The following is a 15,824-nucleotide window of genomic DNA, read 5'->3' as shown; positions in this document are numbered from 1 at the left end:
CTGCTATTGGTAGCTTTCTTTAAAAAAAAAATTGAATCATATCAGCCTTTGAATTTTACATGATATCAATTTATTGTCAAAGTACATTTAAGCAGGCTGCAGAGTACACATTTGTTTTTGATACTGTGCGAAAGTACATTGGGAGCTACTTGAAACCATCAAACTCTTTGTAAACTTAGTACATATGTAAGCATAGTTGCCCAATAAAGCTGATTCTCAGACTGATTTAGATTCAATTCTGAATGTGTCAGGATTTTACCACGGACGGATTAATCTGTTATGGGGCCCCAGGGCAAACATTTGCTGTGGGGCCCCTATTCCCTAATAAATCTGAAACTGATAAAATAACCAAAACCATTTGATAAACAGTGAACCTGGAGCTTTGGAGGCAGGGCAGTTGCCCACTTTGCCCTGTTGGTAGTCCAGGCTTTGGCTTCAGGCAGAGTCATGCCACTCAAACAACAGCGAGCATGTTCTGAGCATTTCACATCACTGAAAATGAAATGCATAACTGCAGAGACAACGTGCGCTTTGGTACTAAAACATTTTCACTGCACTGGCTTCATAAGGCAGCACAAGCCATCTGAATGTGATGTGTGTGTTCACAGCAGCAGGCAGGAGAGGGCAGCAGACATTCGGGCTGAGAGCAGACTGTTTGTTCCATGTCTCTCATCTCCAATCCGGGGAGGGGCTCATTAAATCTGGCTCCCCATCTCTGGTTGATGAATTCTTTATTAAAACAATATGTTCGCCCTGTGCTCCTACAAAGATATCATATAAAAGTTCAATTAACTGGGGCTTGATGAGCTCAATGAGATGATCTTTTACAGCTAAAAGCTCCCTCTACACCGTCCACTGGAGCCTTTCCAGAGCGATAGTACACACGGAAAAACAGTGAAGGAACATCCACCAGCGAATAACAAAGGGAAGTCAGACGCTGCATGGGGATTTAGATGTTCAAAGGAGCAGCTTACGCCTCTGGGCCACGCAGGGCCCTCTTGAGTCGGAGAATGAAATCTGTTGTTTAACAAGCCTTTATTGGAATCCACACTTCTACCAAAATGTTGAAGATCAGGGACAAACAGAAACCCGCAGCGGCGGTACATGAGCCAGCGATGAGCACAATCCCAGAGAATTTTTGTCAGTGAGGCCATATCAAACTGTATGATTCCCATATTGGTATAACAAAATCCACAGGTTGTGTGTGTTTGTCTGTGTGTGTGTGTGTGTGCAGAGCTCGAGCAGGGATATGTTGAGCTTCAGGTGGTGGATATAGCAGAGAGCTGGCTGCCTTTGGTTTCCTCACTTCAATTGCTGTGTAGTTTCTAGAGGTTTATTAAGTACCGCCTTGGTTTGTTTCAAGAGTCCCATGGGTGCTCCAGAGACCTGGACACTGCCTTTCAGCTTTAGTATGCTTTGTGTGACTTAAGATTTAAAGGAAATCCCCCCCCCCCTCACACACTCTTACATTGTTAGATATCTTTGTGACATCCAAAACACTCGTTTTTGATGACTTATTTATTTTAAGTTTAAATTGTACCAACTTCTCTGATACCTGAATCGTCTACAACCACCTTACTCACTGCAGAAATATTTTCATCTTTTTTCCATAATTGAGTCCTGACATGCCTAAGTGTACAGCCACGCTAGCAGCTCTGTGACGCTGTACTTAGGCACAGTGGGGCTTTGAGCGAAATGCTACCGTCTGCATGCTAACATGTTCACAACGAAAATGCTAACATACTGTTGCTAAGCAGGAATAATGTCCACCATGTTCACCATTTTAGTACAGCTAAGGCTCATGAGAATGCCATTTGTTTTTCATGGCAATCCATCCAATAGCTGTTGAGGCATTTCAGTCTGGAGTGATAGACCAACCAGTAGACAGACAGACAGACCGACATTGCCATCCCTACAGCCGTGCTGCTTGTTTGCTACCATCTGCTACCTGATTCAAATAGAAATCAACTTGTGTCATTGAACCAATTTACATAATAATAATAATAATAATTTTCCAGCCCCAGTGGATCACATGACTACCTGTATGTGAAGGTGGCACTTGTGGAGATGAATCCACAGAGAATTATCACTTGACTCTGCGGTTCCCCTCAGCTCTGCAGAGCATTTTAGCGTCTTTTAGGTCGTTTACTGTTTAGTTCAGTCTCACCACTCTCACCAGCTTGTTTTTATACCATTCTCATATCTGGTTGGTCAATATGAAGCTACAGCCAGTTAGCTTACCTTAGCATAAAGACTGGTTAACTAAGTAACTCGTTATATCTCGTTTGTTCAATCCGTAGAAAAACGGATTGAAAAACAATGTTCAATGCACCGCTGTGTCTGTTTAAAAAAGTTTCTATACCTTATGTTTGTACATGATCCTGTCAGCGAGCAAGGCAGTTTTGGTGTGTTTTCATGCTTCTGGCCTGATCTGTCACTCACAGCACATTTTCTGCAGCTGCATTGCATTATGGTCTATTGAGGCTACTGTGAACTGAAAAAGACTGCCTCGCGTTATGGATGACTTTGATGCCTTCAACTGCTGCGGGAAGAAGACACCAACAAACAGCACAATGCTTTAGGATGGGATTTCCTGTTTGACACAGTGAAGATGACGTCATTGTGACTCACTTTGTTTAGGCAAGCTTGGGGTTGATAGCAGAATCCTGACTATGCTGCATTTTCTGACACTTTTCACTTATTTGTTGGTTCACATCCATTAATGTAAGGTTATTAATTCAGTGCTATTAATCCTAGCACTGAATTTCATTCTAAAGAAGTCCCTTTAAAAAAAAGTTTCAACTGCCCATAACATGTTCACTATGAGTCTTTTATACTAAAGTACTGATGTGCTTTTAAAGCTACACTACATAAAACAAACAAAAGACGGTCTGGTTTTACTATATGAGCCATGCAAACTCATATGAACAATAAATGGCCATTTCAGACCCAGTCTCGGAACCCACCGGCTGTCGTCTGACGACAATTTGAATGCAGATCAAAATTAAAAACAGAGCTAATAAAAAGCTAGTCTGTAGGGTTCTGAGATTGGCAAAAACATAAATCGTCATCAGATGAGAGCCGATGGGTTCTGAAATTGCATTTCGGCCAATGCGTTCCGCCTCTTTTACTCTCCATACAGACTCTTTACCTGCATGCAACCAACGGACTACAAACGGAAACCCGATACCAAGATCTTGTCCCTTGCCTACAGATTCTGCATTCATGTACAGATATCTGTTTATAGAGATTCTTTCATACCAGATACATAAACTGATAAATGCACTTTTTGTGAGTTTCGTATGATGATGACACTGTTGTCCCAGTGTGTTGTCCCTGTGCTCTGGTCTCTCCTTTTTTGTGGACTTGCCTGCCATGAATCATCCCTTGAGGCATAAATAAAGTATTCTGAATTGACGCGCCATCTGAGTCCATTGCTGAGATGAGAAAGAATCTCTTTCTGGTTAACCTCAGACTGACTTACACACCACCAGCAAACCTTCATCTGTGTTTCTGTCGCACCTGCATTCATCTGAAAAACAAACCAGCCCCCAAGTTTCCGCCTCTGTCTCACATTGTCAGGCTGTGGCTCCTCAGCTACTACAGGGCTCCTGGTGGAGGTGCTGAGGGAGCTGGGAGAACATTGTTTGAACTACAGTAAAACACAGCTCCCTTCAGCTCCCAGATCAAAGGCAGAGGATTACCAACAGCCTGCTGTAATGAGACCACAATGACTTGAAATCGCTGGGACGGCTTGGTACACTCTTCCCCCAACCACAACATCGTTACGAGAGACTGCGGTGGAAAACCCTGAGAAAGACAACAGTAATCTAGTAATGTGGGTTTCTCTGGATGTAAACTCATCGGCTCTGCTCGATTCTCCGTGTGATTCTGCTGGGGAGCTGAAGTGGAGTCAAAAAACTGAGATTCAATAAATATCTTTGTGATGATAGAATCAGTATTCCTGCAATGAAAGAAGTGCTGTGCATAGAAATAATGTTATTTAACCTTCACACCACTGACACTGGTGGATGGCCTGTCTCAGTTAATAAACCTCCCCGCCTGTCCACATAAATTTGTCTATTAATATACGGTGTGTGTGTGTTTAAGTTCCTATCATCAATTCAGTTCTGTGTCAGTAGGTTTTGACTGTTTTTGAGGGTTTTTTGTTTCTTTTTAAGATTATGTTTTTGGCATTTTGCCTTTATTTTGTGAGTGACAGCAGAGACACAGACAGGAAGTGCAGGGTGACAGAGAGAAGCATATGATATGCGGCAAAGGTGCTCTGACGGAATCAAACCACCAAGCCGTAAATTATTAAATTTGATGATTTTTAAAAAGGAAGTCCCAAATTCAGCTTTCCCTTCGCTCCCAGTGAAGTTCTCATTTACGTGGAATTTAATTAAAATGTTGCATTAAAATTTGCTCTGTTTAGGGCTATGGTAGACAACAGTGCATCGCCATCATCTCTAAAATAAATATGTAATAAAACAAAGTCAATCATTTCATTCAGAGGTGAAAAACACTGCTTTGTATCTGATTTTAGTAAAGATACACAATCTATCCAGTGGACCAGTGGTTTTCCCCATTGAAGGCTATTTTCTTCTTATCCGAATCAGTTCGAATTGTGGTTTTGGGATATATAAATAACACTGATTTGACTTGTCTTGCTTGTGACCCCCTAATATAAAGCACTACTACTTGCAACCCCTTGTCCAAAAAAATAAACATAATTTTATGCAGCAACATTTATTTTTCTTATTTCCTCTCCCAGTATTCATCTCCCGACCCCTTGTGGAGTCCTGAGCCTTAGGTTGGGGACCCCTGACATAGACTAACAATGAATTAACAGTATAATGGTCAGACCTGTAAGATGAATAATATTGCAGTTGTGGCCAGGGCCCCTTCCTCCAGTCATTCTGTACAAATATTTAAATTTGTTGTGAAAAAGCTTGCGTTGACTAAGTTGTGTTTCACTTCCAGTTGCTCTACAGTAAATCCCAGGGTCAAGCTGCATTTCACTGCAGTTACACAAACGAGAGAAAACATGTACGATGAATTGTTTTACCATGTGAAAAGATTCCCTTTGATGTGGTGTGTGGTGTTTCCTGCATTTTGACTATTGTCATGTACATGTATGTTTTCGAGGTGGGGCATTTGTTTGCAATCTTTAAATCTACAAATCTGTGAAACAAGTCAACATGTAATCATAAAACAGATTTCATAATGAGACCCGCAGTAATCATCGCCATCTAAAAGATGTTCATGGCCAAAGTAATGGGTTGATTAATCCATGTTTATGCATGTTGCTTTTGTAATTTGCATTTTTAAGCAGAACCATTGGAACATTAATTAAAGTTTCAGACTCACTGTAAACAAATATAGAAATTCACAGTGTATTTGACATTGTTTTGTCTCATAACAAGCACTTAGAGTAACTGATCAAATCACAATGAGCAGTGATGAAAGCAGATGTGTGTATCATGGGGATTGGATTAAATTCCATTTTATATTCTTCCTTGCTCCCTGCGCACCAGAATTATCATCACCATCTCAGGGTCTAACATGTTAATTTAGGTTCATGTTTAAAGCAAATTAATTAATTTGCATTTGTGCAGTTTTGTGTGTGTGCGTGCGTGTGTGTGTGTGTGTGTGTGTGTTTGGGCTGCTGTGTAGTGCGAACCAGCCGCTCGGCAGCATTGTTGTATGAGCGCTGTAATTACGGCTGGTTTTTGACGTTCCCTCTGAGCCTGGCTCCCTATCGCAGAGATGAGAGGAGAAAGTGACACGCTCCCTCACATGTTCTCCTCAGGGAACACTTATCAAAACAATACGCCAGCCATCATTCAAACACAGCCCTGCATACTTTTCCACTTTGAAGTCACCCCATCCTCTTGTTTTTTTAATCCCCCTCGCCTTTTCTCTCAATGTAATCCCACTGTAACTGCAGGGATTCTTCACAATTCAGACCATTTGTTCATACAAATACAACACTTCATCAACAAATAACAATATGTTGAGACCAACTATTGAATAGGAGGCGGACTCTAAATGGGTTCAAGTGCTGGCACTGCCATGCATCTCTGCCTCTGTGTTGCCAATCCCTGTAAAAAGTTAATGTAAGCAGGATTCACAGGGAGCTGCTGGTGATGAAATTATGGTGTAACTGATACCAATGTGCCATAGTAGAGGAGTGCATGGCCGCTCGCGTCTTTGAAGGAGGCTCTTCCCATCCCACGATGCACTGCTGGAGAGGGCTCCTGTATGGCTGTACAGTACAAGCGGACAGATGGAGGGCAATACTGCACAAAAAGCAGGCAATCGTTTTGCCGCAATACAAAAAAAAAAAAAGCCTGCAAGTTAAGGAATTCATTGTAGATTCACTGTTGCACACAACACTGAAATCTGTGGACTGTGTATATAAACATATATACAGTATACAGTATGGGAGGTTATTGTTGTGCTAAGGTCACAGATTTCAAATTTTTCACATGCAAATATTTATATTTTATTTCTTCAAATCTGCAATTAAAAATCTGATTTTGAACATGGGGTATTATAATTTAAAATATGATTGAGTTAATCATTTTAAATGAGTGTTTTCTATTTCCTTGTGGAATGCTTACTCCTAAATCTCATGTTTTCAGTTGAAACACTGTTAGGAAAACACTGGCATGTATGAAGAAACTGTTGATACATTCCTAACTGATCCTAATGAGTGATTTGTTAGAGCTTATGAAACAGACTACATATCAAATTCTTGCAGGGGCATTGCACATATCGCCACAACTTTTCCTGATCTCCGCGACCTGGGATGATTACAAATTCGTGCGCGACTAAAGAGGCGCATCATGCATAATAAAAAACTGCACCGTCTGCAAAAATAGCAAGACGAACACTGTAAACAATGGGGGTGGAAGAGCTCTGAGGGGGAGGCCATAAAACCCACGGCTACAGGGATGCCAAAAACATGTTTTCGAGAGGGGTGAGCCAGTGTTGCCTATTACTATAGCAACAGGAAGACCTGGCTGCTTCAATCAGCTTTTGGTTTGTCGGGGAGGCCGAGGATAGGCAGAGGAGCTCCAGCCAGGGAGCCATGCAGAGTCGCCCTGGTTTTACTAATGAGGCCAGCGGGACACGCTGGGTGTCAGCCAGCCTGTCCGACCTCCACACATCCTACCTGTCACACCGCACACGAGCAGCCTGGAGGTCAGGTGCAACAAACCCAAACAGAGCGACAGCCTGGGGAGAGAGACATTCCATGCATCTGATTATAGAAAAGCTTCGACTATTTCCTGGCGTGGTATAACGCAGACTTAGTGTCACATTACAGACGGATTTCAAACATGAGGCAGTACTTACAGATGGATTATCAGACACAGTTCAGAGGAAAGCACACACGCACACACTTCATTTTGTTTAGATTCATTTTTGTTTTTCCAGAGAGCAGCAGTTTCATTGCCACTGTCTGTAAACCTGACTACATAATCTGTCTGTCTGTCTGTCTCTATTTGGCATTTGGGATCGATCAGTCTAGGATCAAAGTCTGTCCTTCAGCAGCTGGACGTGACAGTCGGCTATGAGTCTTTGTGTTTAATGAACTTACATATCTTTACAGTTTGCATGCTTGCAGTCACTGCAGTTGTAGGAGATGTATGTTGTTGTAACAGAGATGAGATTTATAACGGCATCAGAGTGCCGGTACGGTTTAGACTGTGACTTAGTCCACACACACACACACACACACACACACACACACACACACACACACACACACACACACACACACACACACACACACAGAAGATTTCAGGTTTTGATCCTTTGATTAAGTAACACTTTACTTTAACCCCACTAGTTAATATAAGCAGTATATAAACATTTAATAAATGGTTTATAACACACTATAATGTAGTTGTGAGCAGCTATAAGGACGTTTTAACGTGTATATTACATGTATATTATGTACAGTATTTGTCAACAATTACAACTTCTCCTATGAAGACTTTTTTTTATATTATTACAGCTGTGTTTTAATATATTGTCATTCATTATCTGTTTGTACAGCAGCCTCTACTTATGGCTGTCCACAAAGGAGTTGTTAACAAATAAATTAATAAACATTTACAACATTTATATTTGCTTACAACCACATTATTGTATGTTATAAACCATTTATTAAATGCTTATATGCTGCTAATAAATGTTGAATGGGAATGTTAAAGTGTTATTATTATTATATTTCACTTATATAGCCTACTGACTTTACAGATCATTAAACAATACTGTACTAAAATAGACAGTAGTGAACTCTATATCGTTATAAGCATAAATATCTATTTATACATTTCACTTCTATTCAGCATGCTTCATGGCATGACATTTGATTAAAAGATTGCCAACGCTTCAAGATAAGATGGTATTGATATATATTGATACATATTTCATTTTTAATAGCTTTCAACTTATTGTGCGTGCGTGTGTGCGTGCGCGTGTGTGTGTATGCATGTGCGTGTGTGTGTGCATGCGTGTGTGTTCCCCATCAGTTTTAAACTCCTAACTTTGCTGACCACTCAGTGTCTCTGGGAGAGATTACAGGGGCCAAGCATAAAGTAATGTTGGTGGGCATTGTTGGATGCGCTCTGACTCTGATCAGCACTTAGAAGCAGTTGCACATATTGTGAACGGCTGTGAGCTTATGAGGGGTTTTATACTGCAGTCAGAGACGTGTTACCAAGAGATGTAATCAAATATTCCTGTACGATGCCAGGATGGTCTAAAGGCTCTCACGACCTGATCTGTAACATCACCGTCTTTTTTTGTAAATAAAGGCTGGAGAGAAGTGTTAAAAGAGAAGATAAACTGATCACATGACTTACCAGGCAGGCTTACCAAAACAGAGCTAGACGGCTGGCAAGATTTTGTTCCATATCAGGTGTAGCAGCTGGCGCAGGCGCTTTTTCTTTATCCTTGAGTGTCAAAGAATGTATAGAACCTCTCTAAATGATTGAATCCTGCATACTTGTAATGAAATTTGCAGACTGAAATAAAGCATTTAAAATGTGTGTAGGGCTGTCTGACTCCTTTCTGTGTGGAGTGCCCATACTCTGTGTTTGCATGGGCTTCTTCTACATTTCTACGCTCAACAAAGTACATTAATGTTATACAGGAAAATGTATGTTAGGTAAAAGTATCGTTAGGATTGTCAATGCAGAGGGGGAAGTTACCCATGGGGACTAATAAAGTATACCTTAAATGCAAATGAACCTATCTATTTTTATGCATTATGTATCTGATGAAGAAACACTTTGTGTTTGTCCTCACACCTGGTAAAATCAATTAGAAAACAACCGTCAGCTTGAGTTATCTCCTCGGCTCAACTCTCCACGCAGTGTATTTCTATATAAAATTCATTCGTTCTCACTCATAATTTCACAAAACTGTTGTAAAAATACTGAATTAGATTTTTGACACTTAAAAGACCTCAACAACAAATAACTCCTACGATGCTGCGTACTGTCCCCGTGTATTTATGTCTGAAACGTTAATAGAAGCCTCACAAGGTGCAGTAGATAAAGTGGTAAACTCTATTATCTACATAAACAGTTTGATAAAGGGACTTTAGGTGCGTTTAGCTTCCAAAGTATCAATGATAGTAAAGCTTTTGGCTCATACTGAGAATATTTCTGAAGTAAATGCACACAGGAGGATACACCGAGTAGTGCAAACTGATGGAAGTGATGATAAAATAGGGGACAATACAGAAAATAGACATATCTCGAATTGTAATTGATTTTAAGTGGCTGTTTGTCTCATTGTGATCCCAGCTGGAGGTCAAGGTTTCTTTTCACGAAACATCACTGCTCATAACACACAGTAAACCAGTCCCGGGTTGGTGCTAATGTGTAATGATTAGCAATCAGTGTAAGACTGATAGCAGGCCAATAGAAATAAAAAAGTTCCCCCAGATAAACCAATGGTGTGGCCACATTGTTACAGCGCTCAGCGAATCCCCTGCGGATCTGATGCAACAGGGCTGCAACTAAAGTTACACCTTCGAACTGCAACATGGTGTCCTTCCGCTACGGCGCTACGGAAAGTAGTACCGGCTTTACCGTCTGATGAATTCTCCCTCAGTCCTACTGTGTCAGTTTAGAAGTGTGTTTAGGGTTTTAATCATGTCTTTAACGTGTTGTTTTATTTTTTCGAGTATGACTTGACTGTCCATGTTTTTCTGTCCCTGACTTTTCCCAGCAGGCTACTGCTTATGTGCACTTGTGATGAATACTTTCTAAAGCGTCTAAAGAAGCACAAATGCTGTACAAACGACAAAAAAAGTCGATAGGCAATTTTATAACTTGCGTCATTTATTTCTATCACTATTCCCGTAAATATGAAAAAAAGTTTAGCATGACTAAACGAAGATCAACTAAAAATGTAAATATTATTAAACATTAAAGGCAGCAGGAGAGGCTGAGGAGTGTGTGCTGGTTACACAAACAGTGTGTGGGCTCTGGATAATGGGAAAGTCCCCGGGCTCATGACGTAACGGCCGGGTGAACTCTGTAAACTGCGGATTCATCTCGTCTGCTGTGATCAGGTCCGGGCATTAGGAGTTGCAGAAGTAGCGGATTTAAAAACTTTCTGTCTGCAAGTCTCTTCGTCGAAATAGCACTTCATGAAGAGTCCCTGACTTCCAAAGGGGGAAAATATGGCTTTTTAAACTGTGACTGTCTTCCTCTTCACCGTAAAGCTTCGCGTGCTTTGCACTTTACAAGACTATTCAGAAACTATGGGGTAAGTAAACCCGCTTTCAGGCTTTGGGGGAGCAGAGGAAAGTTCGGACCCTCGTTTCGTCTTTTAGCTAACAGTTCAGACAGTCCTCTGTCTAAATAACCTTACTGTACAGGGAGTTCAGCTGTTAACTAACGCCATTTACACGGCAGCTTTAGCCAGTATTGCTATTTTAAAGTAACCATGTCAAAGTTACATTTTCATGTGTTAGAATAGTGAAATTATTTGCTTTCTGTTTCATTACACAGTTTTAATAAATATCTTTCTACAACTTAGATTAGGTAAAATAACTTCCCATATTATGTTAAAGTCTGTAATTATGTTATTCAAGTAATGTAAGAGTCTGTATGGTGTTTCTGAAATGTTTCCGTTATTATTTTCCCATGATTTATTGTTTCCCAAAGTATGTACTGTTTAGCACTTACTGCCTGGTTATTGTATTGTTGTGACATAAATCAATAATTACTTCACAGCATGAGGTGACAGGTGAATAGAAAACTAAACTAAACTAAACACTAAACCTTCAAAACATTTTTTATATTATTGTTATAATTTTTATATTAAATATTTTTGTAGTTTTATTTTTAAATATTAATTATATTTAATATATTTAATTATATTAAATGTATATGTATATATTACATTTTAGGGAATAAGTGCTTTAGAGGATGAAATTGGGGATTTAAAGGCTGAATTGAAAAATTCAAATGTTTTTATTTTTATAAATTTTTCCCCCAGGTCTTCAGGTTTTTCAACAATTCTTTCATCCACCCAGTGCACGGTTTGTGCTTTTGAACAATTTAATCGAAGCAGACGACACAATGGCGGCATCGATCCTTCGCAGGAAAATTCCTCCCATTTCCACAGGCGAGCTCGGCGCTCCCCCTCTCCGACAGGCTAGCCACAGCCAATCACGGCCCAGCACGGGGGCGGAGCCAGCGGAGAGGCAGCACTTAATTGGTGAGTTTTGCCAAGACGCTTTTTTATTTTTCCACATCCCGAGGTCGGAGCCGCAGTGCAGCACGGGGCTAATGTCGTACAGTGAGTACAGCTAAGTGGATATTTATCGAATGCAGACGATGCTGTTCAATCATTTTCAGATGATCGGTTAGTTGTTCACTTGGATTTGTCGGATGCATTGCTTGATTTTTAACTTAAATGTTTTTACATTTATCCTCCCTACCTTGCGTGATTTAAGATTTTTTTTTCCTGAATTTGTAATTTTTATTTCAGTTATTCTCAAACAGCTGAATGAAAAAAAAAATGGATTGCTTTGCTGATTATATGATTTATTATTTTAAATTTTTGTAGGTGATGGTCACTCAGATTGGATGACGGAAAAAGTTGATTTGTCTTCATTTGTGTCGACAACCGAATCTTCTCCCAGCTCATCCCTTCCACCCTCACCGTTAGAACAAGATGTCAAGGTGCCCTCGGATCTGGAGGTCATGACCTCTCTACTGCAGGAGGAGCTGGCTCAGCTGGAGGACTACTTCCGCTCCGAGTCCACATCCACGACAAACAAGTTGGAGAAATCCTCAAAATGTGACAAGGGTGCCCAAGCCATGGGCTCCCAATCTTATTATCAGTTACCCTATGGCTCGTATGGGACCAGCCAATCAGAAACCAGCCCTGTGGTTGTTACCTTGGCAACAGGGGAACTGGACCTGGCCAGCTTCTGTGGCGGTCCCATCGGCAGAACCAAAATCGCACGACCCGCTCCATACAACTACCATCACCGCTACCACCACAATAATGGGCGAAGAATCATCAGCGAGGCTGTGAAAGTCGGGGAGGAAGTTGGACTTGATACGTGGGGCTCCAGGGGAAGTTACTCAGGAAGCACAGAGTTGTCTGTGAACCACTACTCCACACTGAAGACAGTGAGCAAGAACAGCCTCAGTAGCGTCAAGAAGGTGAGAGAATGTGCTTTATCGTTGAAGGAAGAGGAGAGTTATTGTTTTTCAGAAGGAATGTTTTGCAGCGAAGAGATTGCTCGAGGTTTTTGTCTGGGTGGCTCGTACGACAGCCACCACAAGCGAGAGGGACAGTTGATGCACAACGTGAAGGTCAATGTAAGTTACGACAGCACGGGGCTCGAGGTCTTGCACTGCAGCAAAGATGGAGGACTTTCTGGAAGTATTCCCCAAGAGACAATGGTGGCCGGTGACGGCTACTTCCACCAGTCCATGGCCAACACAGAGCCTTACCATAGCTTTATAGGTGACCTAGATCAGCCGTCACAAGCACAGGCTGTAGAGCCCCAACATGGCCACTACCTCTATCCAGAATGCCTTGCAGACCAAAGCTATGAATGTCTGTCCAGAGGGGAGGGCGAGACGCTGCTGGGCGCCCCCATCCACCGCCCCACTCAGAGGCTAAAGGATGAGCCCTGCTCTGTCAAACCAGCTCTGATGATGGGCGCAGCGTCTCTGGATTCTGGCACTGGAGAGAGGAAGCAGAAGAAGAGAGACCAGAACAAAACTGCTGCTCACAGGTAAACGATCGACTCATTACCTTTTTATTTCTAGCTCCTTCCTTCCTTTCTCTTCGTAAACCTTCATAAACAGCTAAAAATTGGTGTTGTAGTCGGATGTCTAAAAATCAAATAATAAATAAATAAATAAAAAGTAAAAAATATTTACAATCACAGCTAGGTAAGGATATTATTTATTCAACCAATGTTGCAGTGGATCATTACTGATCATATTTTAGTTTTTTTAGCTTATCAATCAATCGATGATACCTGAATACTTGTTTCACTTTACAACTTTAACATGGCAGGACTGTTACATAAAGCAGCCACCCCAGTGCTTTAAATGTCCTGCAGAGTGTAGGAGGGATATGGAAAGTCCCTCGCTGTCACTGCCAAATTCAGCCCCACCTAACCATTTCTGTAAGTCTGGTTTGTCGGTGTGTGACTTCACTTTATTCCCATCTGTGTAAAACGGGATAGAACAAGTCCTTATAATGTTAGCAGGGGAAAAGTTCGAAGTTGGGAAAAGTAGAAATTGATCATTCATGCTTGTGACTGCAGTAGGTGAAATAAACAGCACGTCATGTTATCTCAGGGGCGGGATGTCTGAGCTGTGTGAGTAATCCACCCAGTGTAGCTCAAAGGTCACGCTCACTTGACTCATTAATAAAGATGCAAGGCAGCAAAACCCTGTAAAACCACCCAAACGCGTTCTTTCCTTCTGCAGGTACAGGCTGCGTAAGAGGGCGGAGCTGGACTCTCTGGAGGAGGAGCTGCATGGCCTCGAGGGGCAGAACCGGGAGCTTCGTGACAAGGCGGAGTCGGTGGAGCGAGAAATCCAGTACGTCAAAGATTTACTGATCGAGGTCTACAAGGCTCGCAGTCAGCGGCTCAAACAGGATGGCAGTGCCTAAAACGCCCACGCTGACCTCACCTCCAAACCTCCAACCAGCACCAAGAGAAAAATCAAGTCAAGAGCACCAACTGGTTTTTGTCTCACAAAAATGAAATGGTAGTTGCATGATTTTGGTAGTTCTTTTCTAAAAAAAAAATATATAATTGTTCCAAGAGGACGGCCGAACAAAAATACACCTTTCCTAAAAAAAAGAAAAAGAAAAGGAGAAGTTTCCAAATGGGTGACTAAACTATAACAAGCCTTAGTGAGGTGGCTTCTAGAGGAGATGCTGAACTTGTCCGTGACCACTGTGATCCGAACTGCACTCACAGCCTTGTGATGACTGAGTTTGCGCTTGCAATGATTGATCGTTTACAAAATGCTCTTTGAATTAGTAGTAGTGATTGAATTTGCTTGTGGTTTTTGTGACACATCGGCAGCATCAAGGCAGATCCATACTAAATATATATTTGATTTAATATTTTATTTTTTACTTAATAATGTTCATTTATCATTTGCTTAAAACCATAAACTGAATAAAGGGATTGCTGGAAAAAGTGTGTAACATGCTCTACAAATATTCATTATCAGAAACATTTAGAAAATTTGTATTGCTAAAATGTTGAGTATTTACACTTTACCCCACTGAAATACCCAATGCATGTTTGATTTTGGAAAAGCATGTGCGAGTGTTATTTGAAGGCAATATTCTGTTAACTGCATGGCTTCAAGATCACCACCACGTCGGTTTAGCTGAGTTGACTTTATTCTTCTCATCAGCTGGCGACTTTTCCCCGCCAGTGCGATTCATGCTCAGGTTTTGGTTTTCTGCTCTGAGAAACACAGAAACATTCACTGGCTTTTATCCTTTCGCTTCTCTTCTCTCTCTCGGCTGTATTTTGCGAACAAACAATCACCTGTTGACGCAACAATAAATTGTTGTTGGGTAACGGTACGACATCATGGGAATTTTGTTTTCAATTGATCAATTTGATGTATCTGAAATTCAGGTCCTTTTAATAATCAATGTCAATGTCAGGAAATTATACATCAGGTAAATTACAGCCAAATAAACCAGTTATGTAGTATCACTGATATCTGTCTTTGGACTGTTTTTCACTGCATGCTGTTCATTAAGCATTCATTCTGCAGCCATTAAAGCTCCTTGCAACAACTGTCCAAATTTCATGAACTGCACCCAGAACAGCACACACACGGAATAAGAAAAGGGTGGGATTAAGAGATAGACAGATGCACAATAAACCCACTCAGCCCCGCCCATCTTTTCTCTGCCCTGCCCCGTAACTGCTGCTTCCAGCCCTCTGCTTTTTGGCTGCAATGCAGTGGAGTCCAAGTTATTTCCCAGGATTCACCACTGGACGGCAGCACACCAAGGCAGGCTTTGATTGACGCCTGACCACTCTGCAACAAAACAACCTGTTTCCCTTCAGATTTAGGAGCTAGGATTGAGTCAGCAGCCACACTTTAAGGGAAATGTGATTAGAGAAAACACACATAGGAACTTCTCATGTTATTTTCTCCAATATTTCAGTACTTTGTTCCCGCACTGTGATCGAGCCCCGAGGCTGACTGGAGTCATATCAAGCTCCGGCAGTCAACAAACACAAGTTGCCTATCTCATATCCCAGCTCGTGGAGG

At 41.3% G+C, this 15,824-nt stretch overlaps 1 protein-coding gene across 1 annotated transcript; it reads left to right on the top strand.

The window, feature by feature from the left end:
- The first annotated feature begins 10,583 nt into the window (after positions 1 to 10,583).
- On the top strand, positions 10,584 to 15,260 carry LOC122879136. The gene is made up of 4 exons (XM_044202886.1): positions 10,584 to 10,797; positions 11,533 to 11,754; positions 12,106 to 13,291; positions 13,998 to 15,260. Exons 2-4 carry the CDS (start codon positions 11,616 to 11,618, stop codon positions 14,182 to 14,184), a joined length of 1,512 nt encoding a protein of 503 aa, XP_044058821.1. The 5' UTR covers positions 10,584 to 10,797; positions 11,533 to 11,615; the 3' UTR covers positions 14,185 to 15,260.
- Positions 15,261 to 15,824: the final 564 nt, after the last annotated feature.

This window comes from Siniperca chuatsi, linkage group LG7, assembly GCF_020085105.1.
Source record: "Siniperca chuatsi isolate FFG_IHB_CAS linkage group LG7, ASM2008510v1, whole genome shotgun sequence".
Lineage (NCBI taxonomy): Eukaryota > Metazoa > Chordata > Actinopteri > Centrarchiformes > Sinipercidae > Siniperca > Siniperca chuatsi.
This window is presented reverse-complemented; position numbering and strand designations above follow the sequence as displayed.